The 25,152-nt window shown below is 51.3% G+C and overlaps 1 protein-coding gene across 1 annotated transcript; it reads right to left on the bottom strand.

Annotated features, from left to right (window-relative positions):
* Window positions 1-1,066: 1,066 nt before the first annotated feature.
* Window positions 1,067-23,870, bottom strand: LOC308467652 (adhesion G protein-coupled receptor D2-like; the record flags this gene model as incomplete). Its single annotated transcript, XM_080989378.1, has 7 exons — window positions 1,067-1,261; window positions 1,422-1,524; window positions 3,024-3,127; window positions 4,178-4,304; window positions 6,199-6,254; window positions 13,802-13,961; window positions 23,773-23,870. The coding sequence occupies 7 exons, from the start codon at window positions 23,868-23,870 to the stop codon at window positions 1,067-1,069; spliced, it is 843 nt and encodes a 280-aa protein (XP_080845504.1).
* Between the last annotated feature and the right edge of the window lie 1,282 nt (window positions 23,871-25,152).

Genomic DNA, 25,152 nt, shown 5'->3' on the forward strand with positions numbered 1-25,152 from the left:
ACCGGGACACTATTTTCGGTTTTGCGAAGTTTGTAAACCGAATCATTCTTAAGCCAGACTATTCTTAAACCAAGGTACCACTGTAATGTGGTCACACTGGGAAGCATTGCAAAACTACTAATATAGTGGGGCAATGTGTGTCAAACAATTGCTAATGCACTGTTATGGCATCAACAGCATGTTTCAGAATATCCCCACAAAACCCCCAAAGTCTGGAGGGCCTTCTCAACTGCTTTCGGTTCAAATAAAACTTCTTTCAGGTCAACCTGAGCACCCAATGGACAGCCACAGCTTAAAGGCCTTTTGTGTTCCACCTTTGTCCTTTCCTCTTTGAGCTATGAACAGTCACCTAGGGCTGGCCCAAAACACATAGTTGCCTGGGGCAAAAAAGGATGAGTTGCCCCCCCCCATCACCCCATCACCTGATCCAAATAAAGAAGCAGTTGGATCTTATTTCACCTATGGAAATTATGTGAAAGCCATCTTCAAATATCTGAAGGGCTGTCACAAGGAAGATGCAGGGAACTTGCTTTTCTCTGCTTTGGAGGATTAGACCTGAAACAATAGATTCAAACGGCAGGAAAGAAGATTCCTTATGTTCAAAGGAAGAGCCTTCTGGCAGTAAGAGCTGTTAGGCAGTGGAATGGACTCCCTTGGAAAATGGTGGACTCTCCCTCCTTGGGGGTTTTTAAGCAGAGGTTGGGTGGCCACCTGTCAGGGATGCTTGAGCTAAGTTTCCTGCATTGCAGGGGTCCCTTCCAACTAAGATTCTATGAGAAAAGAGAAGCAGACTGGCTTAGGCGGAGCAGGAGAGGCAGAGGGGACACCTGAGGAGCTCCGGGCGAATGCCTGAGGAATTGCCCCTGCTGCCTGAGGCAGTCACCTGAGCCATTTGGGTAGCCCCTGGCAACTAATAACCCAGTGGCCACGGTCACAGATCCACTTCACCATACAGTGGTTAAGATGGGAACAGGGTTTGTCTAAACTGGATCGAGCCATCTGTATGAGTACGGACTTTAAAAAGACGGAGGAGAAGGAGAACCAGAAGTCAGCTTGGCTGCCTGCCCTATCTTTCCCTCCCTGCTTCATCACCACTGGGACACAGACCCCATCCAGTCACATAGTAAAACCGCATCCGTTGGTCATCGCTCATGTTCACAGCCACCACTTTGCTCCACAGGAGAAGACCTTCCACCAGCATCCAGGCAAAGGCAGCCATGAAGAAGAGGTGCAGGAAGGCCGTGATGGCAAAGCACACTCCCTGGGGAGAGGAATGGAAGGAAGGGCAGGAGGCTGTGGGAGGTGAGGGCGAGGGGCTAGGGATCCATTGGCAGGAAGCAGGACCAGAACAGGTCTCTGGCTGGCTGGCAAAGGTGGGTAGGTCCCCCATGAGGTCTCTCCCAGCTGCCTGCCCCTCCTACCTGGTTGGTTTTGGCCAATTCACTGAACATGAGCAAGGCCTCCGCAGCTACCAGTGCAAATACCAGGTTCTTGTGCACTGTGGTCCTCTCGCTCTTGGGGACACTGCAGGGAGGGAGGGGGGATGGGATGATGGGAGTCAAGAAACAAAGCTGGGAGTGCACCCCCCTTTTTTTACTGATCAATTTTTTAAAAAAAAATTCTCACTACAAGAACAGCTACGAAAGCTACAAACAGAATACGTATAATATGGAGACTTCTCCTAGAGGCAGTTCTCAACCCCCACCACCTACAGAGGGTAGCAGCCCACTCCCAGCTCCCACCCGGGATCTCTCTTTTTTCCTCCCTGCCTCTCACCCTGGAGAACCAACACTTCTGGGAGTGCCATTCCTGATACCCAGCCCCCGTGCTGGTCAAGTCCCATCACATGCTTAGGAGACGGGATGCAGAACGTGCAGCCCCCCCCCCCCCAATGACCATGCACTCTGCTGGCTGGGGCTGATGAGAGTTGGAGTCCCTGCAATGCCTGATCCCTACGGTGGAGCCACAGTCAGGAACGACTCATACAAAGTACTCAAGCAAGAACAGGGAGCGCTTTGCACCCCTTCATAAGGAGCATAGCATGCCTGCAGGATCAGGTCCATGATGGTCCACCTAGCCCTGATTCCTGTTCTCACAGTGGCCAAACAGTCCTCTCCCCTCCTGGTGTTTCCAGCAACTGGCATTCAGAAGCATCGTTGTCTCCAACTGTGGAGCCGCAGCAGAGCCGTCCTGGCTAGGAGCCATCAATAGCCCTCCTCCTCCTCCCCCTCCCCCTCCCCCTCCTCCATCTCCATGAATTTGTCCAGTCCTTTGGAACTCACTTCCACAGGAGGCAGGGGTGGCCCCCAACTGGGATGGCTTTGAAAGAGGATGAGACAAATCCACGGAGGAGGAGGGGGCGGACTAGGGATGGCTCCTAGCCAGGATGGCTCTGCTCTGTCTCCACAGTTGGAGGCAGGAATCTGGCAGGGACTGGCAGGGCACTGACGAGTATGCACTGGGGGAAGGAAGCATGGAGTCGGACTCAGGAGCGGGGGGCAGTGGGTTGTGGAGGCCTGTGGCAGCCAGGAAACAGAGGCAGAGGCAGCTTCCAAGCTGGAGGAAGAGGCAGGCTGGGCAAGTGAACCGCCAGGCGCCTCCCCTGCACTATGTCTCCCAAACCAGGAAGGGACTGAAGAGGGAAGAGCAGAGGCATCTTCCATGCAGGTGTAGCCTCTGGCTACATGCACACAGCCCACTGGGGAAAGGTGCATATGGGGGAGGGGGAGTGGTTCCTGGTTGCTGCAAGTGCTTCCTAGAGCACAGACCTGGGGCAGCTGCCTAGTTCTTAGATTGGTGTGTGTGGCTATCCAAGATAGCACAAGAGGGTTCTTGTGCTCGGATTTTGCTTGTGGGGTCTCCCTCTAGCATCTGGGGGGGGGGCACTGTGAGAACAGGATACTGGACTAGATGGGGCCCCATTGGCCTGATCCAACAGAGTGTCATGATGTTCTTCTGTAAGGAAATCATCCCCATCCTACACCTGTGTTGCTTCTGGAGACGTGGCCCTGCTCAAGCCTTACCCAACTGCCAGGAAGAGGACGAAGGTGACAATCAGGGCACAGAACGAGACACCACAGCCAACAAAGGTCAAGGTCTTCAGGGTTGACTCCTCCTCTGCACTCCTCTGCTCAAACACACAGGAACAACTTGCTAAGCAGAGTCAGCTTACTGTTAGGCAAAGTGAGGCAACTGCCTCAGTTGGCGGGTGTTGGGGTAGGGGCAACCCCTGGCTATTCCACCCAAGCCCCTCCCCAGCCATTCCCTTTTATTGGTGGATAGAGTTGGGTAGGCCACACAGGATGTCCTGCAAACCACCGCCACCCATCCTCAAAAAGCCCCTTGACTGAGGTGTGGTCGACTGTCCTATTATTATTTTTATTATTATTATTAGTAGTAGTAGTAGTAGTAGTAGTAGTATTACTACTACTACTACTACTACTACTACCATTTATTACCCATTTATCACCCCAAAGTCCCAGGGCAGGTTACAACAACTAAAGCACAACATTAAAATCAATTTAAAACAACTTAAAATTGTTGGGGAAAAGCAAATACATTTCCTTCTCTTGAGCTTCTATTTCATGCATGTGTTGCTTCAAACCACATGAGGACGCTGTTTGCCTAGCAATCTATCCAACACTTGCTTGTGGCCTCTGTAAGTTAACTGCACCACTAAAAGCTGAACCATTTTGTGCTCTCTCTTCCAACATGTTGAGACAAGATGTCTGGTACTTCTCTCTTTTATCCCTACTCATCCTGTTAATAGCTCCTGCATGAATAAAGCCTTTGAACTCCAGAAACAGTAAGTGATTATTTCAACCTAATTTACCCAGGCTGCAAGCTCTCCTAACAAAAATTACAGAAATTAGATGGGTCCAAAAACATACACCTCAAGTGTCAAAAGCCAAGGTAAAGAGGTGTGTCTTCAGTATTCGAGTAAAGCTGTATCTGTATAATGAAGATGCCAGACACACCTCTGTGGCGAAAGAGTTATCCAGCTGCTAGTGCAAACCTGTGGCTTTTGTATGTGGGGTGGAGGAAGAGGCACCATATTGCCATTCATTGCAGGCAGAAAAAAACATTTTGGGATGGCACTAAGGCCTGTTCCCCTGCCCCCCAACCTGCCCGCCCCCTGGTTCCCTTAAGCAAAGGGTTCAGTCTCTCTCATCTGCACCTCATAGGCCTGCAGCAGCACTGCAAAGTTGGTGGTGTGGTTGCAAGAGCAGGTGGTAAATTCCAGGTGGGAGGTGATAACAGAGCAGCCTGCAGTGGACCAGCCTCCTCCTCTTCCTCCTTTGGGGCTAGCATGGCATGAAAGGAGAGGGGGGGAGGGAGAAGCCCAACAGGGACTGAAGGACAAATCTCTAAGTCCAGCAGCACCCAATGAGAGGAGTCAGCAGCAAACAGCTGTTGAAACCAGAGAGAAGCACAGAGCTTCAGTTGCCCCAGAAAGGCTTGCTGCTAACCGGAGGCCTCTTAGCCAAACCAGAATGCTCCTCCCACCCCCACCAACCACCCCCAAGGGTTTAAGCAGTGAGATTACTTAGAGGGGTATTAAGAGGCAAGGGGGCAGCAGAGGTGGGCATTGGAGGTGTGAAGGGCTCATCAGACATCACTGGATCTAGCTCATCAATTTTGTTGAATTAGAATTGTAGTATTGGAAGGGATCCTGAGGGTCATCTAGCCCAACCCCCTCCAACACAGGAATGAAAGTAAATAGTTTGGATTGGATTGGATTTTGAATAAACGTGCAATTATTTGCTGCTGTTTTGAATTTTATTGTGTTGTTGTCCTTCTTAGTGGGTGGAGCAAACTGCTATTCTAAATAATGGTTTTGATAGGGAAGCCGGCACTAGGGATCAGTTTGTGGAACCCTGGAAAGGTATGGGAACAACTGGACCGATGAACTTCCCTCCGCCTCTAGCTCCGATGGCAGTTCCCTGACATTATGGTTAAAAGAATTAGGTATAAATAAGATTTAAGTTTTAAGCTTTAGGGTTTTTTATGGTAAGATAAGGTTAAAATAGATTAAGGTAATTTAATGACAGAATATTGTGAAAGATGGAAAGGATTTGCTGAGATAATTAACAACTAGAACACAAAAAAGGGAGGTGTGAGGAGGTCGATGAAATAAGTTAATGAAAGTTAAGGATTTGGGAATACTGGATTTGTTTTTAAATTTGTTGTTTATTTTTGTTTTTTGATTGTGTTGCATTGTGTGTTTTGTTTTTTCTTTTTGATTTTGGTTTTTATTGATTTGTATTGTTTAATTGTTACTTTTATCTACTTTTTTCTCTCTTTTTCTCTTTCTCTTGTTTTTTCCTTCTTTTTTCTTTGTAATTTTAAAATTCTCAATAAATATCATTTAAAAAACAAACAAAAAACAAATTCAAATAAATAAGTCAATAAAAACCCAATTTAAAGGGGAGAAAAAAAACCTCAGAGGGGCAGGGGGTGTTGGCGGGCACCAAGGCAGGGATGAGTGAACCGTTCAATGTCAGTTTCACATTTTTCCATCAGTGAGTTCCTTTCTCCACACTTCCACATGACTTTGCAATTTCGTTTTATTTAGAAAAAGTCCTCATGAGAAATTATCAGCCATTTTAGTGCAAATTTCTCTTGACATACACATTTGTGTATGCAATTCTGGCTGACAAATCCATTTTTGCAAAACTATTTTCTCTAGTACAGCGCATGTTTGTATATTATTTCCACTAATATGTGCATTTTTATTCACACTTTTAACCCAAGTATATGTATTTATTTAATTACTTGTCTGGAGAACTGCTTTGCAAAAAATTCTGAAAGGTGTGGATTTCGAAGATGTATTTTATATAGTTGACTTCTTATTTTTATTTTTTGTATATCCTATTGTTGTATTATTGCTATGGCCGATGGCTGACGCAAATAAAGATCCGTTCATTCATTCTACTTCACTGGAGATTTTAAAACAGAGGTTGGATGGTCATCTGTCAGGGATCCCTTACTTGTGAGTCCTGGATTTCAGGGGGTTGGAGTAATGACCCGTGGGGTCCCTTCCAATTCTACAGCTCTATGCTTCTATGGCCCTCCACCCTACAGACTGCTGCCCTCCCACCCGCAATCTGAGCTTCCATGCCCACTAAGATCTTCCACTCTCCATCGCGCCCTTCGTAATGCAGCCAAGACAGAGGTTTCCTTTCCTGAGCTACCTACCTTCTGCTGAAGTTCCAGAAGGCGCGCAATGGCTCCACAAACTGGTCTGGCAGAGCCTGCGGTGGGACGGAAACAGTGGAAGCCTTGAGCCCTACAGAGAAGCAGCTCTGGATCAAGCCCCAAAGGGGATCCACTCAAAACAACAGGGGTAACTCCACCCTCTCGATCACTGCCAATTCAAACACAACACCAAGATCAGCACCAGCTGGGACGTGGCCTGTTACACAAAGGCAGCCACCCTGCAGCTACTTGGGCCACTTTGAGGAAGGGGAGCCGGGGCGTGTAGTGGTTAGAGTGCCATGGAGGAAAAGGTGGGGACATAAATGCAATGAATAAATAATAAAAGGGCTCACCATCACCTTGGGATGACCACCAACACGGAGAGCTTTAAAAATGAATTAGACAAATTCACAGAGGAAGATAAGGCTGCCCACGGCTACCAACCACAATGGCTGTATACTCCTGTTATGGAACCTCTACCTGTGGGCCTAATTAGGCTTTGTGAGACATCCTCATTTGGCCCCACCCACCTGGCCATCTCCCCAACATCACAGGATGCAAGAGATGTAAACACTGAAAGGGCTGCTCTGAAAATGGAGAATTGGGACTGCACTCATAATATTTCCTTTCCAGAGGAAGAACCCTGAACTTTCTTTTACAAGCTGCCAGGCTCAATCCTGCCATTCAGCCGTTCATTTATTTGTTTTACATTTACAGTATATATCATCTTTTCCTTCAGGGAGCTCAATATACTCAGAGTCGCAAAGTGATTTCATGCTCTTTATTCAGCTCATAGTGGTGAGGAGGAATGAATGAAAGTCCCCTCAAAGTATCTGCTTTATATACATTATTTACACAATGGGCTGCACATGATTGGCTAATTCTGGAATTCTACTGTAAGCCAATCAGGTTGTGGATTCACTTATATCTGGAGCATGAGTAGGTGGTTCCTGCCAACCAATCATACTGCTGCATTGTTCTAGGACCAATCAGACTGCTGCAGTTTGGATCCTATTCAACTCAGTACATAACACCCCTCCCCTCTAAGTTCCAGTCCTGCCCAGGAGGTCGCATTCATAGTCCTCAAGGTACGCCGGCGGCCTACGTGTGCGTTGCGGCCTGTGGTGTTCCCTGGTCCGGGGTTCAGGTTCTGGCTCGTGTTCCAAGGATGCTGGCTGTGATGGGCCTGTTTGGTCTGGCGCAACCGGCTCGCTCAGTCGTGGTTCTGGTTCCGGTGTCCTTTCGGCCTCTCTGTATTTACTGCTTCTGCCTCTCCTGCTGGCCCCTCCTGCTCTATGGGTCTCACTGCCCCTCTGTTCCCTTGGGACTCCTCTGACCTTTCCTCCTCCTGGTTTTCTCCCGGGAATCGTCGCCGTATCTGGTCGCAGTGGCAGCGCCAGCATTGCCCCCCATCCGTTAGCACCTCATACGACACGGGGCCAGTGACCCTGGTGACTGTGGCGGGTACCCATGCTGGGCCTGCCCCAAAATTCTTTGCGTACACTGGGTCCTGGGCCTCGAAGGTCTGGGGGTTCCTGCCTTCCCCCACCACTACCTCATCCTGAGCTCTATCGGGGTGAAGGCGGTCCAATCTGATTGCAAGGCGCCGACCCATTAGTAGTTCAGCGGGGCTCCGGCCAGTCGTTGAGCTGGGGGTGCTGTGCTGTGCTAGGAGGAATGTGGCAAGGCGGTACTCCCAATCCCCTTGCGTCATGCGGCGAAGGGTGTCCTTGGTGGTCCGCACCATGCGTTCTGCTTGGCCATTGGTGGCAGGGTGGAATGGCGCCAAACGGATGTGGCGGATGGCGTTCTGCGCTTTGAAGGTTTGGAATTCTCCTGACGTAAATGCAGTCCCGTTGTCTGAGACGAGAGTGTCAGGGAGCCTGTGGGTTGCAAACAGCCTGCATAGTACCCGGATGGCTGCGGACGTGGAAGTGGACGGTACCAGTGCAACTTCCAGCCATTTGGTGTAGGAGTCCACCACTATGAAGAATGTTTTCCCCTGAAAGGGGCCAGCGAAGTCCACATGCAGGCGTGACCATGGTGCTCGGGCGGACTCCCAGGACTGGACTGGGGCCCTTGGGGGATCTGGGCGGGATTCTTGGCAGGCCTGGCAGTGTTTGACCCAGGCCTCTATCTCTCCGTTGATCCCCGGCCACCACACATAACTCCTGGCAAGGGCCTTCATTCTTACTACCCCTGGGTGTGTCTCGTGTAGGGCTGTGAGGACCCTTCTGCGAAGGGGCTGGGGAACAACGACCCTGCTTCCCCATAACAGGCACCCCTTGTGGGCCAACAGTTCATGTTTGTGGGTTGTTTAGCCAGCGAATTCTGGCCCAGGGCTGCTGCTGGGCCATCCCCTCCACACCCAGTCCAGGACCTGGGAGATGACCCTATCTTTCTTGGAATGGTGTGCAACTTCTTGTACCTGAATGGGGCGGTCGGGAAGCAGCTCCAGGCTCATAACCTCTTGTGCAGGTGCTGGGTCGGGGCCTGTTTCCGGTAGTGGTAGCCTGCTGAGGGCGTCCGCATGGCCCATCGCCTTCCCCGGGCGGTGAATCAGTGCATACTGGTAGCCGGCAAGGAAAATTGACCACCTGAGGATGCGAGGAGACAGCACTTGGGGGGTCTGCTTTTCGGGGGCAAACAAGCCAAGCTACGGCTTGTGGTCGGTCACCACGGTGAAGGGCCGCCTGTACAAGAATTCATGGAATTTTTTTACTTCCTTCACGATTGCCAGCCCCTCTTTGTCTATTTGCGAGTAGTTCCGCTCGGTTGCGTTGAGTGTCTGGGAAAAGTATGCTACCGGTACCTCTCTTCCATCCGGGAGTTGGTGTCCCAGGACAGCGCCAATGCCATAGGGCGAGGCGTCGCATGCTAGCACCACCGGCAGCCTCTCGTCGAAGTGTGCCAAGACCGAGTTTGAGACAAGCAAGTCCTTGACTGCCTGGAATGCAGCCTCCTGGTGCTGGCCCCACACCCAAGGGGCCCGCTTGTCCAGGAGTCTGTGTAGGGGCTCCGCTACCGCCACCTTGTGGGGAAGGAAGGAATGGTAAAAGTTCAATAGTCCCAAGAAGGCCTGAAGTTCAGTCTTGCTCTTGGGCGCTGGGGCATCACAAATGGCCCGTACCTTGTCCCCAGTTGGGTGGACCCCTTCTGTGTCCACCATAAATCCCAGAAAGTCCACCTGAGGCACTCCTAGTAGACATTTTTCCCGCTTCACCTTGAGACCCGCCGTCTGGAAACAGTGCAGAACGGTGCGGAGGCGGTCCTCAAACTCCTCTGGTGTGGGCCCAGCAATCAACACATCATCGAAGAAGGGGGTGACGCCAGGAATCCCTTTAAGGAGCGAGTCCATTAGATTCTGGAATATGCCTGGTGCCACACTGACACCGAATTGCAGCTGCTTTACCCTGAACGCTCCTCTGTGCGTCACAATCGTCTGTGCCTCTGCTGTGGCCTCATCTACTGGCAGCTGTTGATATGCTTGGGCCAAGTCCAGCTTGCCAAAAATTTTTGACCCAGCCAGGGTGGCAAGGACATGGCTGACCACTGGCACTGGGTATGCATGGGCCGTGAGGGCCTTGTTTATGGTACATTTGTAGTCTGCGCAGATGCGGACCGAACCATTAGGCTTGACGGGTGTGACGATTGGGGTTTCCCAGGGGGCATTAGGCACCGGCTCCAGCACTCCTTGCTCCACGAGCCGGTCCAATTCCTCGTCTATACGGGGTTTCAGGGCGAACAGGACCCAGCGGGCCTTGAGCCTGACTGGTCGTACTGCGGGGTCAAGCTGTAGAGCAATATGGGGGCCCGTATACTGTCCCAATTTCCCATTGAAAACCCCTGGAAATTCCTTGCATATGGCGTCCACGTCCACTTGTAAGCTAGTGTGGTTCACCCCGGTGATGGCTAGCCCCAGTGGTCCAAACCATGCCAAACCCAGTAAGCTAATGTAGGGGCCCTTGACCACAAGCAAGTCCAGTTGCCGCGTCCGCCCTCGGTATTGCACCCTGAAGGTCCCCACCCCCATTGTGGGGACCTTACGTTTCTGGAAGTCCCGGAGGGTGAATGGGGCCGGCCTGAGTTTGGGACCCCCAGTAGGACACAGTTTCCTTAAGGTCCTTGCCAAGATTATGGATAGAGTTGAACCCGTGTCAAGCTCCATGCGGCATGGGGCCCCCTCTATCTGTACGTCTACATAATTTTTCTCTACGTTGGGGTGGGGCAACTGGTATACCTGGAAGTCCGTGAGCTCCGTCGAGTTGCCTTGGTGCGTTGGGCCCCGGGACCTGGGGCTCTTGGATCGGTCATCTGATGCCTGGCGCCGGGTGGGCTGAGCTCGACACACCCGGGCGATGTGTCCCGATTTTCTGCACTGCCTGCACTCTGCGTTGCGGAAACGGCAGGTCCTCCTCTCGTGACTTTCCCCCGCAGCTTGCGCAGTTCCCTCCTTCTCGTCGAGGCAGCTGTGGTATGTGGGCTGCTTGAGTGCGCTGCTGTACTCGGTGCACCTCCCCCCTGTCAGATCCTGAGTCATCGGTGAGGTCTTCGTGGTGGGCCCTCGGTTGGGATGGCAGGCTCGGCAGTGCCTCTTGCGTCGACCTCTTGGCAGCTTCTGTTGCCAGGGCCTCCTCCAGAGCGACCTGGAACGTTAGGTCCTTCTTAGCGTAGAGGCATCGCTGCAGCTTCTCATCCTTCAGGCCACCGACGAGGCGGTCACGAAGCATGTTCTCCAGCTCTGAGAAGTTGCAGAACCGGGCGGCTTGGCGGAGACAGGTCACAAACCCAGTTATGGTTTCCCCAGGGGCTTGCCGCTTTGCGTAGAAGGCATTTCGACGAGCCACCACTGAGGGCTGCGGCAAAAAGTGCCCCTTCAGCTGTTCCATTATTGTTTTGTATGGAACAGTAGCGACGTCTTCAGGTGCAAGGAGAGCCCGGGCGATTTCAAACGTCTCCTCTCTGCAGATGCTGAAGAATATCGCCCTCTTCTTGGCGTCTTCTTCATCGGTGACCCCTTTGGCTTCTAGGAGGAAGGTGAAACGGGAGGCGTATGCTTCCCAGTCTCCAGATGCTGGGTTGAACGGCGAGAAGCTGCTGTCAGTTGCCATTCTGAGTTCCTTGTGTCCCGGAGCTGAAGCCTGGATACACGGTGCGAGGCAGCGGTGTGGCAGGTGGCGGTGCTGCGGTGCTGTGTGTGGCAGTCAGCTCAGCGGGATCCCATCCTCGTCGCCAGTGAAATATACTCAGAGTCGCAAAGTGATTTCATGCTCTTTATTCAGCTCATAGTGGTGAGGAGGAATGAATGAAAGTCCCCTCAAAGTATCTGCTTTATATACATTATTTACACAATGGGCTGCACATGATTGGCTAATTCTGGAATTCTACTGTAAGCCAATCAGGTTGTGGATTCACTTATATCTGGAGCATGATTGGGTGGTTCCTGCCAACCAATCATACTGCTGCATTGTTCTAGGACCAATCAGACTGCTGCATTCTGAATCCTATTGTTCTAGGACCAATCAGACTGCTGCAATTTGGATCCTATTGTTCTAGGACCAATCAGACTGCTGCAGTTTGGATCCTATTCAACTCAGTACATAACACCACGGGTCTCCTCCTCCCCCATTTAATACCCACAAACAGTCTGCGCAGCTGGTTAGGCTGAGAGGCAGCAACTGCCCCAAGGTTATACATACCAAGTGAGCTTTATTGCAGAGCGGGGATTTGAACCCTGGTCTCCCAGGTCCTAATCCAACGCTCACTCTATTATACCATACTGGCTCTCACTATGATGCTAGGCAATTGACTGGTGGGCGGCTCCTCCTTCCTACCAAAATGACCCACAGAGGGAGGGAGAGTCCTGGCTCTAGACTGCTGGCTGGATCCAGTTCCACACCCAAGGCATATGCAAACCAGGGTCAGGAGTGGCACACTTTGAACATCAATTGCTGGGGTGCAGTGGCAGAAGGGGGAAATTTCCTCATGCCCTGCTTGGGGGTTTCCCAGAGGCATCGGATTCTGAGAAGCAGGAACTGGGCTCTTTCCCTCCTGGACTGTCTCTGACCCTCCATGTCATCCACAAACATAGGATTGGGGTATGTGCACAAAAACACATTACTCTTTTTTAAAAAAGTCATATGGTAATTGTCAGGGAACTGCCATCAGCTCAGAGGCGAGAGGTGGAAGGGTAGCTGGATTACAGAGAGCCTCCAAAGATTGTGGGAAGCAGCACTTCCTCAGCGGAGGAGGAAAGCCCCGCCTCTAGTGGGGAAGAGCTGTAGGGCTCGGAGGATGCAAGAAAGTGCCAAGACACCGTGCCTGAGCAAAGCGGGGGGGAGGGAGGTCCCCTTTTACCCAAGCCTTCCCTGCGCAGTAGGTTTTCGCGCAGAGAGGGGAGGCGTCGGCTGGGGTCAAGAGACTACTCTGCTGGGGAAAGTTTAAGGACCGCCCACTCTGAGATTCTGCTAGTGAGTGAGCAAGTCATGAAATGGAGGCGCTCTGCACTGTAAATGTTTTGCACCAATAATAACGCCTTTGAAAAGACCAGTGAGGGATCTTGCCTGTTCGCTCTCGAGCAACCAAGCCGATAGGCATAACAGTAATTCTCGACCAGGGCCGTCCCTGTCATTAGCCAGAGTGAGGTGGCAACCTCTTGCAGCTGCAGTGACAGCCTCCAGCCCTGTGTAGGGAAGCTTTTAATGTTTAATAGACTATTGTATTTTAATATTCTATTGAAAGCTGTCCAGAGTGGCTGGGGAAACCCAGCCAGATGGGCGGGGTATAAATAAATTATTATTATTATCCAGCAATTCTTCCTGAAGCCACTGGCTGTGCCTCACAGCTTGGCCTGGCATTGGCCATCCTAAGCTAGCCTGCTTCTCTGAAGTGTGAGGTCGGACTCTGTTCTCATTGTTTCACCTGCCAGTCCACTCACCTTCTGGGTGAGGAATGTGAGGAGGGCACAATCTTACCCTTTGCCTCAGGCAGCAAAACATCTTGGGCAGCCCTGGTCTGCACCAGTGTCCCTTCACAGGAACATAGCAAGTTACCAGACCTTTGCTCCATCTATCTAGCTCAAAGGTTCCCAAAGTGGGCAGTAGCACCCCAGGGGGCAGTGGAATTACCTGGGGGAGCACTGAGAGGTAAGGGGGCAGCAGGGGGGCATTGGAAGTGTAAGTGACTATCAGGCTCTGAAGCGCTGGTATCACTGGATCAATTCAAGTTCATCCGTTTTGCTGAGTTAATGAAACTTACTAGTTGCAACTGCATTTTGAACAAATGGGAAATCAACACTGTTTGACGGTGTTGTGATCTTTTTTTAGTGGGTCGTGCAAACTGCTAATCTGAATAATGCATTTTATAAGGTAGAGTAAAGTCACTGGGGATGAGTTGATGAAACCAAGGGGGCAGTGGCCCCCAAAAGTGGGGGAGCCACTTCTCCACACCAACTGACAGAGTTTCAAGCAGAAATCTCTTCCAGCTGTACCTTGATCTGTGGCTGGGGATCGAACCCAGGACCTTCTGCTCTGTCAATGAGCTATGGTTCTTCCACATACTCCATGCCCTTCCACAACCATTGCCTTCTTCTCCCCTGCTCCACATGTTTATCCACAAAGATGCCCATTTGCAGCAGGATTGGACTGCAAAGTCTCATCTGGACCCGGTGCCAGAGGCGGTAATGCGCGGTGGTGCTGATTTCCTCGTAGTCGCTGACCAGAGAGGAGGAGATGATGGAGGAGCCTGCCTGGGTGCTCAAGTACCTGGGGCAGAAATGGAATAAGTTTGTTTGTTTGTTTGTTTAGTAGACACTTCTGTTTTGTTTTTTGCCAAAGCAACTCAACCACTCACCAACAAACAAACCCGCATATATACTTTAAAATATGGCAGGGATGGGCATACATTAATACATCCCACTTACTGTAAAAGGCATAGATAGGTAAAAGCCTTGTTTAAAAGGAATGTTTTCGCCTGGCGCTGAAAATATGTAACGATGGCACCACCTCCCCGGGGAGAGCGTTCCACAAGCAGCAGAGGTGCCATGATGACCCTCACTTTTAGACTCCAGGGCCAAATTCATTCTGCTCACTTGAGCTTTAGTAGTCATTCATTTGTATTAGTAGGTGTGCTGCATCCACAGTTCTGCTTAATTCATGAATGCTCATTGCTGTCCTGAGGATTCTTGTAGCAAACTTTTGTTATTTCCTGCTGTGATTTTATACTGAATTCTGTAAAGTGTCCTGAAGATTTATTTTTATTTTATTTTTTTAAGGAAAAAGCCAGGCTGCAGATTCTTAAGATAAACACTGACGAGATTCGTGGCACCTAAACAGATTTGTTATGGCATGAGCTTCCCTCTACATTAGATACAAGAATAAACCTTTAAGGTGCTTTTGCTGCAAAACAAATTGCTAACATATGCAAATATCTTTGCCTGGGCAGACCTGAACTTCTCCGTTAGCCAGCCTAGTACTTGTTTTAATTAATACAAAGAGTGAACTAGCCACACTCACTCACACATACCTGCCTAGCAGATAAACCATTTTTGCTGTTCCCATGCCCACAGAAGTTCCGCCTCCCTATCTGAAACGCAAATGGTGCCAGCGCCACCTTGTGTCCACCCCCCAGAAAACCACACAAGGGTGGTCCACAATCTATTGCTTATCACACACAAATACTGTACCTGAGCTATAATAATACAAGAAGAGTTTTTCTGGATGAGGCCAATGGCTCATCTAGCCCAGCCTCCTGTTCTCACAGTGGCCTATTATGGGAAGCCCACAAGCAGGATTCAAGCACAAGACACCCCCCCCCCCGTGGCTTCCAGCAATTGGAGTTTGCACGTGTTGCTGACTCTGACCGTGAAGGCAGAGCATAGCAATTGTGGCCAGGAGCCATTGATAGCCCTCTCCTCCTCTGTGAATTTGTCTAATCCTCTTGTAAAGCCATGTAAGTTGGTGGCTCTCACTGCCTCTGCCTTCTATGGGAGCGAGTTCCATAGTTTAGTGATGCACTGCAGGAAGAAGACCTTTCCCAGAAAAAACCATTCGATTCTGCAGTTTTCACCTCAAGGCAACAAATTTTGTGTCCGGATTTTCACTTTTTGAAACATGGCAACCCTAATATACATCCTTCTTTCCATCATGGAAACACACATCTGGTTCCCAGGTGGTCACCCACCTATAAAGTGACCAGACCTGGACCTGCTTAGCTTTGGCTAAATGGTGCCATTATTTGCTCTGGGAAGCTGTTCTATACCAAGAAAAATCATTGGTCCACCTAGCTCAGGTGAGTCTACATTGCCTTGGTCAGACCACACCTGGAATACTGTGTTCAGTTCTGGGTGCCACAAATTAAGAAGGATATTGACAAGCTGGAAGGTGTGCAAAGGAGGGCAACCAAGATGATTCAGGGTCTGCAAACCAAGTCTCATGAGGAACAGTTAAAGGAGCTGGGTATGTTTAGCCTGGAAAAGAGGAGGCTGAGAGGAGATGTTAGAGCCAACTTCAAATATCTCAAGGGCTGTCACATGAAAGAGGGAGCAAGCTTGTTTTCTCTTACTCTGGAGGTGAGGACTCAAACCAGTGCCTTCAAGTTACAAGAAAGGAGAAATTCTGACTAAGCATCAGGAAGAACTTTCTGATGGTAAAGTGCTGTTTAACCGTGGAACGGTCTCCCTCAGGAGGTTGTGGGCTCTTCTTCCTTGGAGGTTTTAAAGCAGAGATTTGGTGGCCATCCGTCATGGATGTTTAGTCGGAATCTCCTTTCTTGTAACTTGAAGCCATTAGTTTGAGTCTTGCCCTCCAGAGCAGGAGAAAAGAAGCCATGTGACAGCCCTTAAGATATTTGAAGATAGCTATAATATCTTCTCTCAGTCTCCTCTTTTCCAGGCTAAACATACCCAGCTCCTTCAAGCACTCCTTGTAAGGCTTAGTTTCCAGACCCTTAATCATCTTGGTCGCCCTCCTCTGCACATGTTCAGAGGAGAGGAGAGATATAGTGGTCATGGAAGACTTCAACTTCTCCAATATCTGTTGAAACTCAAACTCTGCCAAGAATGTAAGGTCCAACAAATTCCTCCATTGCCTCGCTGACAATTTCATTTCCCAGAAGGTGGAAGAAGCAAGAAGGGGATCATCTATCTTGGACCTGGTCCTCACCAACAGGGAGGAGATGATTGATGAAGTGGAAGTGCTCAGAAACTTGGGAGGAAATGATCGTGTCCTCTTGGGTTTCATGATACAGAGGCAAGGGAAAGCTGAGTGTAGTCAGACATTGTCAGAGCTGCTTCCAGATCCTAGCTCACAGAGGATCACGCTAGCCAGCGATCATTAAACAAAAGTCTTTATTGAGTTACAGTTTCCATTCTCAAGCTGCTGCGTGCAACTCTACGTCTCATGGTTAGATCGGCGAAGCTCCGTCTGAGTCTCCGCCCCTTGTACACCAACTTAATATCCTAGCCTTGCTCCACCTTTTCCGCCTGACTGTTCTTCTCTGGGTCCCTCTGCCCCCCGGGGTCTCTTCCTTCCGGGATTCCTCTGACGCTGACGCTGACCCCCCTGACTCTTCTCCCTCCTTTCGGCGGGCTTTAGGACCTGGCTCCCTTTCCGGGCTGCCTACTGCGCCACCTTCCTGTGCATTTGAACTTGGCGCGCGCGCCCAACCTTCCACCTTCCGTCTGACCGTTTCTTCGCTCCCCGATGGAGGTGTGGCCACTCCTGACTCGTGCCCTCCCCCCTGTTGTGAGCTGCCAGCGCTTGATCCCTGGCGCCCTTCCTCTTCCCTGCTCTCTGGCGGTGACGCTGGTCCCGATTTCCAACTGCTCCCCTCTGAGTCCCCTCTGGCTCTATCTTCCTGGGGTGTCCCCCTAGGCTCCCCCCTTGCCCTGGCCACTGGTGCTCCTTTCTGTGAATCTTCTGATTCACTGGAAAGACTCGGAGATCTCGGGTCGTCGTCATCACTCATCTTTTCTTCTGCCTCCTCCCCCTCGCTCTCTGTTTCCTCCCTTGCCCTTGCCTCTGCTCCTGAACCCCTGACATCCATCCCCCCCTCGAAGCCCCCTCTTCCCCCCTCCCCTCCTTCCGGTGCGGGATCTGGGTGCTGCCGTGTCAGGGGGACGAATGTCGGATACAGTTCGCTTCCCGTGGCGGGCCGCCATCTGAAGTCTTCCGGTTCTTCCTCCCTGCTCTCGTTGACGACGGTCACCTCCGCTTCCATCTCTGTGCCGCCGTGCTCGAAACCCGGGTCGTCCCCGAAAACGTCCATGTCCGTCTCTCCCTCGTTGCCTTCTGGAGACGTTGCTCGTCCTGGACCCTCCAGCCACCTTCTGCGGAACTGCTCCTCTGGTCGATCATCCCACCAATACGAGGGTTCTGAAGCAGATCCCGAGGGTGACCCCTCCGGGGAACGGGCGTCTCGTGTCGGTTCCTCGTCCGAGTCGAACCCCCGGAACGTGCTGGCTGAAAGCGTGGGCGTGAAAAGCCAGTCGTCGAAAAAGTCTGCTGGCATTGGCCTATGTGGGAAGAGGGCATGAAACTCTTCTTTGAGCAGAGGTTCGTCTAAAGCGTAGCCCGGCACCCAGCTGTTGGCACTGGCCGGGGTGCCCTCCTTGGCGAGAAGGTATTCTACCCCCTCTTCCCCCCATCTGGAGTCCAAAATCTCCGTGACTTCGTTGATGCGCTCCTCCCGTGCCACTCCCCCCTGCCCGGTTCTCTCTCGGAGCGGACCCGGTGCCGTTCCTGGTTCCTGAAACCTGTGAGGTGCCTTGTAGGGAGTGAGCACCGATCTGTGGAACACCGGATGCATTCTGGAACCCTCCGGAAGAGCCAGCCTGAAAGCCACCGGGTTGACCTGTTCTTCGACTTGGTAGGGCCCCAGTTGTTTATGCCCTAGTTTCTTCTTCGCCAACGACCTGGCCGGCACTGCGTGGGCTGCTAACCAGACCCAGTCTCCCACATGGATCTCTTCGCCAACCCTTCTGTGTTTGTCCGCTTGTACCTTGTATGCGTGTTTAGCCAGCTCCAGGTGCCGCCGCAGCTGATCGTGGACCTCCTGCAACTCCGACGCGAATGCATCTGCTGTCTGCGGCTCCCCCTCCCCCATTCTTTCCAGTCCCGGGAAGGTTCTGGGGTGCCTCCCGTTGTTGGCGAAGAACGGCGTGACCCCCGTGGACACGTGCTTCGTGTTGTTGTAGGCGAACTCGGCGAGAGGCAGGTAATCCACCCACGTCGCAGGCTGTTGATTCGCATAACATCTCAGGTACTGCTGCATGATGGCATTGACCCGCTCCGCTTGCCCGTTGGTCTGCGGGTGTCTAGCCGACGCCAGGTTGATCTTGACGTTCAGGAAGCCCATCAGCCTCTGCCAGAAGTTCGAGATGAACTGTCGTCCTCGGTCGGACAGAATAGACCGCGGCAGACCGTGAACCTTGAACACGTGGTCTATGAACAGTTTGGCGGTTTGTTCCGCCGTGGCCACCTTCGCACACGGAATGAAATGTGCCATCTTGGAGAACAAGTCCACCACCACCAGCACAGCCGTCTTGCCCCTCGAGCTGGGCAGATCCGTGACAAAGTCCAGGGCCACTCTCTCCCATGGTTCGAACGGAGTTTGCAGCGGTTCCAGCAGTCCGGCCGGCGGTCTGTGCACTGGTTTGGCCCTCTGGCAGGTGTCACACCGCGCCACGTAGTCCGCGACTTCCCCTCTCATTCCGGGCCACCAGAAGTCTCTGGCTACTAATTCCACCGTCTTCTCCTTGCCAAAGTGCCCGGCAGTGGGCGCGTCGTGCAGCTGCTGCAGTACCTTGGCGCGAAGTTCGTCTCCCGGCACGTAGATGGCCCCTTTGCGGATGAGCAAACCATCTCGCAGCTGGAACTCGTTGGTCGCTGCCGTGCCCCTGTGCACCTCTGCCATCTTTGCTTGCGCGAAGGAGTCATCCTGCAACGCTCGTCGCACCGCATCCAGGTCAACTGTTGCCGCCGCGCACGCCCACACTGTCGGTGCGAAGATGTGCATGGCGGCCGCTGGCGTTGCCTCCTCCAGATACTGTGGCTTACGGGAGAGAGCATCCGCCATGATGTTGGTGTCCCCCGGGACATACTCTATTCGGAAGTCGAAGTTCGCAAAGAACTCAGCCCAACGTATCTGCCTCTGGTTCAGGAACTGTGCCGTGCGCCAGTGCTCCAGATTCTTGTGGTCCGTGCAGACCTGCACCGTGTGCTTGGCGCCGATCAGGAAGTGCCTCCACGCTTTGAATGCTGCATGAATGGCCAGCAACTCCCTGTCCCAGATGGTGTAGTTCTGTTCAGACTTGCTGAGCTTCCTGGAGTAAAACGCTCCCGGCCTCCAAGCCCCCTGCGGGTCTTTCTGCAGCAGGACTGCTCCCACGGCTCTGTCCGAAGCGTCTGTCTCCACCCTCATCGGCCTGCTGGGGTTGACATGAAGCAGCTGCTCTTCCGACGCGAAGAGACGCTTGAGTGCCTGAAAGGACTGCTCCGCCTGCTCTGTCCAGATGAACTTCTTTTTCTTGGAGCTGAGCGTGTCCGTGATGGCCGCTGTCTGCATGGCAAAGCCTTTGATAAACTTGCGATAGAAGTTCGCGAAGCCGACAAACCGTTGGACCTCCTTCCGGTTGCGTGGGCTTTTCCAATCCAACACTGCTCGAACCTTGGCGCTGTCCATGGCGAGCCCCTTGTCAGACAACTTGTAGCCCAGGAAATCCACCTCGGTCACGTCGAATTGGCACTTCTCCAGCTTGGCGTAAAGCCTATGTTGCTGTAGCCTGCTCAGCACTTCCTTGACGTGTCTGTCATGCTCCTGCTGCGATTCCGAAAAGATCAGGATGTCATCCAAGAAACAGACGCACGTCTTGTAGAGGAGCCCCGCCAACACGTGATGCATGAAAGCTTGAAAAACGTGGGAACCATTTTGCAATCCAAAAGGCATAACTCTATATTCGTAGGTGCCCAGGGGCGTGAACATGGCTGTCTTCCACTCATCTCCTTCCCGCATGCGAATGAGGTTGTACGCCCCTCGCAGGTCCAACTTGGTGAACACGCTGCCCTTCCGTACCTTTGCGAGGAGGTCGTCGATTCGGGGCATGGGGAAGTCCGATGGCTTGGTCACACTGTTCAAAATGCGATAGTCCACTACAAGTCTTTTTTGGGGCGTGTCCCGCTTCTTAACAAAGAATACCGGACTGCCCCCCGCTGCCTTGGACTCTCGGATGAAACCGCGCTCCAAATTATGATCTATGAACTCTTTGAGTTCCTGCAGTTCGTCCTCAGACATGGAATACAGCTTCCCTTTGGGCAGCGCCGCCCCCGGCAGCAGGTCAATTGTGCAGTCATATGGTCTGTGGGGGGGTAGCCTGTCTGCCTCCTTCTCGCAGAAAACCTCCAAAAATTCTGCGTACTTGTGGGGAACCGCTTGCAGCGTGCCTAGCTGCAGCTGTGACTCCTCTTCCTCTCCTTCCTGCCGGGGCACGATGCAGTGTTCAGCGCAAAAGGAAGAGCCGAAGGTCAGCTGCCTCTGGTACCAAGCCAGCGTCGGGCTGTGCTTGTCCAGCCAACTCATGCCCAATACAATGGGCGTGTCCGATAGTTGAGTGACATTGAAGCTGATGATTTCCCTGTGATTCCCAAGTCGCATCACCATTGGTGGCGTCTGCTTCACCACTTGCCCCCCTAGCAGCTCCCTGCCATCCACCGTGACAACCTGCAGGGGCAGCGTGGCAGGCAGCAACTGTATAGCGTGCCGGTCGACAAAGTCCTGCCCTATAAAGTCCGCATTGCTTCCGGAGTCAATGGTGATTGGCACGTCCATGGTGATTCCATTGGGCAGCTGGAGCGACGCGGTGAGCCTCACTACTGGTTTGGGCGGGAGGGGGTCCATGGGCTGTAAAATCTCTGGGGACTGCTTCACTGACACGTCTGGCTGGGCCCCAGTGCCTCTTTCTCCAGCCAGACTCCGTCGTTTCCCTGCTGTGGTTCTCCTTGCTGCGTTGCTGCAGTTACCATTGCTGAGGCTGCAGTGTGCTTGTGGAGCCTCTGGGGACACTCTTTCGCCATATGCTGTGGATCATCGCAGATGTAACACTTCCTGTTCCCTCTAGGAGGCTTCGCTTTCACTGCTGCCGGTGCTAGGGCTCTGGCTGCTGACTGAGCCCTTGCACCTCCAACCTCCATAGGTTCCGCTCCTCCTCCTGGCGGAGGCGTGGATTGTGCACGCGCTGCTTCTCTGGGAAGGAAGGAGGAGCCCCTGGCTGGTTCGCGCCCTCCACGCCCTTCGTCCCGGCTCCACGGACGTTCTTCCAGCCGCACCCCCACCGCCAGCGCCCTCTGAACGATCTCCTGCGTGGTCCGGGGTCTCTCCCCCCTCGCAATTTCATCTTTAACCAAGCCGTGCAATCCCTCCCAAAACAGGTCTCTTACAGGAGCCGAATCTCTGTCCCATTCCAGAGCACTGACCAAAGCGAAAAAGCGGGCATGGTACTGCCTTACGCTGGCCCTCCCTTGCTTCAGTCCATGTATCTGCTGCCGAGCAAGATCCACGTCAATGCTTGATAAAAAGCACCCATCCATCGCTTTAATAAAGGCATCCGCATTTTGGAGCGCCGGATCCTTATCTCTCCACAAATTGCGCAGCCATGCTTTAGCATCTCCATGCAAATGGGACATGATGAATCCCACCTTCTCTTGCTCATCTCTAAAGTCTTTGTTCAGCAGTTGCAGTGCACACATTACATCTGCTCTAAAGTTGGGGTACTGTTGCAAATTCCCATCGAAGTGAGAGACCAGACCGCCTGTTCGTCTCCCCAACCCAATCCCCTCCGGTTTGGGTGTCAGTTGCCCTTGCTTCGTAAGCACTTCCAACCTGACCTGGAGATCCCTGTAGGCGGCAGCTGCGTCCTCCTCTCTCTTCCTGGATGCAAGAGCCTCGGCATTCAGTCGTGACACTGCTTCTCTGAGTTCCGCTATCTGCTGTTCGGCCGTCATATTGTCTGCCGTTCGTGAGCTCGCTAGTAGGCACCCGCTTTCTCTCCTCTCCGCGAGGCCGTAGATGCCCACAATTTGTGGGACGGAGCTTACTGTCAGAGCTGCTTCCAGATCCTAGCTCACAGAGGATCACGCTAGCCAGCGATCATTAAACAAAAGTCTTTATTGAGTTACAGTTTCCATTCTCAAGCTGCTGCGTGCAACTCTACGTCTCATGGTTAGATCGGCGAAGCTCCGTCTGAGTCTCCGCCCCTTGTACACCAACTTAATATCCTAGCCTTGCTCCACCTTTTCCGCCTGACTGTTCTTCTCTGGGTCCCTCTGCCCCCCGGGGTCTCTTCCTTCCGGGATTCCTCTGACGCTGACCCCCCTGACTCTTCTCCCTCCTTTCGGCGGGCTTTAGGACCTGGCTCCCTTTCCGGGCTGCCTACTGCGCCACCTTCCTGTGCATTTGAACTTGGCGCGCGCGCCCAACCTTCCACCTTCCGTCTGACCGTTTCTTCGCTCCCCGATGGAGGTGTGGCCACTCCTGACTCGTGCCCTCCCCCCTGTTGTGAGCTGCCAGCGCTTGATCCCTGGCGCCCTTCCTCTTCCCTGCTCTCTGGCGGTGACGCTGGTCCCGATTTCCAACTGCTCCCCTCTGAGTCCCCTCTGGCTCTATCTTCCTGGGGTGTCCCCCTAGGCTCCCCCCTTGCCCTGGCCACTGGTGCTCCTTTCTGTGAATCTTCTGATTCACTGGAAAGACTCGGAGATCTCGGGTCGTCGTCATCACTCATCTTTTCTTCTGCCTCCTCCCCCTCGCTCTCTGTTTCCTCCCTTGCCCTTGCCTCTGCTCCTGAACCCCTGACAGACATGCACTCTGAACTTTAAGGCGGCCAATTTTAAAAAGCTTAAGCAGCTACTGGTTGAGATCCCATGATCAGAAATACTCAAAGAGAAGGGAGTCCAAGACGGATGGAAGTTTCCAAAAGGAGAAATATTGAAGACCCCCAATTGCAGACAATTCCAACAAGAAAGAAAAGTGGGAGGCATCTAAGGAAACCACTGTGGCTGCATAAGGAGCTTACAGATGAGCTGAGAGTCAAGAAATGGCAAAAGGGGGAAATCACTAAGGAGGAGTATGCACGAGTAGCCAACAGTTGCAGGGGCAAAGTCAGGCTGGCTAAAGCTCAGAATGAGCTCAGCCTTGCAAGAGAGGTTAGAAATAATAAAAAAGGGGTTGGGGGCTATGTCCAAAGTAAGAGGAAGAACAAGCAAGTGGAGGGTCCTCTGCATGGAGAAGAAGGGGAAAGGCTATTGGGCGACAGAGAGAAGGCGGAACTACTCAACACCTACTTTGCCTCTGTCTTCACCCAAAAGGAAAGTGATGCCCAACCTGGTGCTAACCAAATCAATGATGAATGGAGGGAGCTGCAGTCCAAGACAGGAGAAGAGATGGTAAGGGAACACCTAGCTACTTTAAATGAATTCAAATCTCCAGGGCCTGATGAGCTGCAGCGTACTAAAGGAGCTAGGTGAAAAATAAATCAGGAGGTTGGGGCAGGTAGGAAAGGCCTGAGCAATGACCTGATTCACCTACCTCCTGCCTCCATCCGACACTGCTGCAACCTTGAGCACAGCATTGCCACTGGTGAGATGGCACTGGAGGGAACTGTAGCCATACCAGGTGTTGGTCATGGTGATCTGGTGCAGACCTGGGCGGGAAGTAACAGAAGCTCCGTGGCCTGGTTGTGGCAGGGACCAGGCTGTCCGTCATTTATTTGCATCATGTATATTGATTATTGGTTATTTAATTTCTACACCACTTAATATATTAAAAATATCTGTGAGTGATGTACAAAAACCAGGTAACTCAAACAAAATATTACTAAAATACTCAGTTGTTATATTAGTACAAAGTTACAAAGATATATAAAGCAATATCAAATCATTTCCCTTATGACATACTATGTTTGGTGGGATTTCATCTTACATGCAACAAACACAGACACACAGGGCGCATCTCTCCATTTTACAACGTGAAATTTGGCTTTCCTGGCAGTCTTAAGTGCCTCACCAACCAAATATTGAGTCTCTCTCAGATATACTGTGCTGCCTTTTTGCACTTCTAGGATTTTCTTATTGTATTGATCTGTTTGATTTACTTCAGTAAAAACCTTTAGAGAAGAAAATCTCTAAGCAATGAACAACATCCGAAAAGCAAACACCACAGATAATTAGCAAGTAAAAATTCTATGCTTCAGAGCAGAACAGAAAACAATCAGATCACCAACTCTCTCAGCCATCTGTACAAGGCAGGGGTGTGGAAACTTTTTCATTCCCCCCCCCCAAAAAATTTTTTTTATTGATTTTTATAATATTAACGACAAACAAAAACACAAAACAACAAACATAACAAACATAAATCATAACCTTACTGAAAATGACAGTTATTAACTTTGTAAAGTGACTTCCTCGTTTCCCCTTAGTTGAATTTCATTGCAAATCCTTATAACGGTTTTCCAAAACCCCATTTTTATACACTTTAAATTGAACATTAACATCTTTAAATCTTCTCCTTATAGTATTAAACACATTATTTTATCAGTTAACATAAATACAATCCTAAGCCCATTAAATATCTGGAAGCTATTTCCGATTAGTTTAGCTTAACACATTTAACTACATAATCATTAAATTTCTTCCATTCTTCATGGTGTTCCTCCTCCTTCTGGTTGCGGACTCTTCCGGTTAGGTCGGCTAGCTCCAAAAAGTCCATCATCTTCATCTGCCATTCTTCTACTGTTGGTAATTCTTGAGTTTTCCACTTTTTAGCTAACAAAATACGAGCCGCAGTTGTGGCATACAAAAATAATTTAACATCTTTCTTGGGCATTTCCAAGCCTGTTATTCCAAGAAGAAAGGCCTCTGGTTTCTTTATAAATGTATATTTCAACATTTTTTTCAATTCATTATAAAT

This window comes from Podarcis pityusensis, assembly GCF_964106645.2.
Source record: "Podarcis pityusensis genome assembly, chromosome: W".
NCBI lineage: Eukaryota > Metazoa > Chordata > Lepidosauria > Squamata > Lacertidae > Podarcis > Podarcis pityusensis.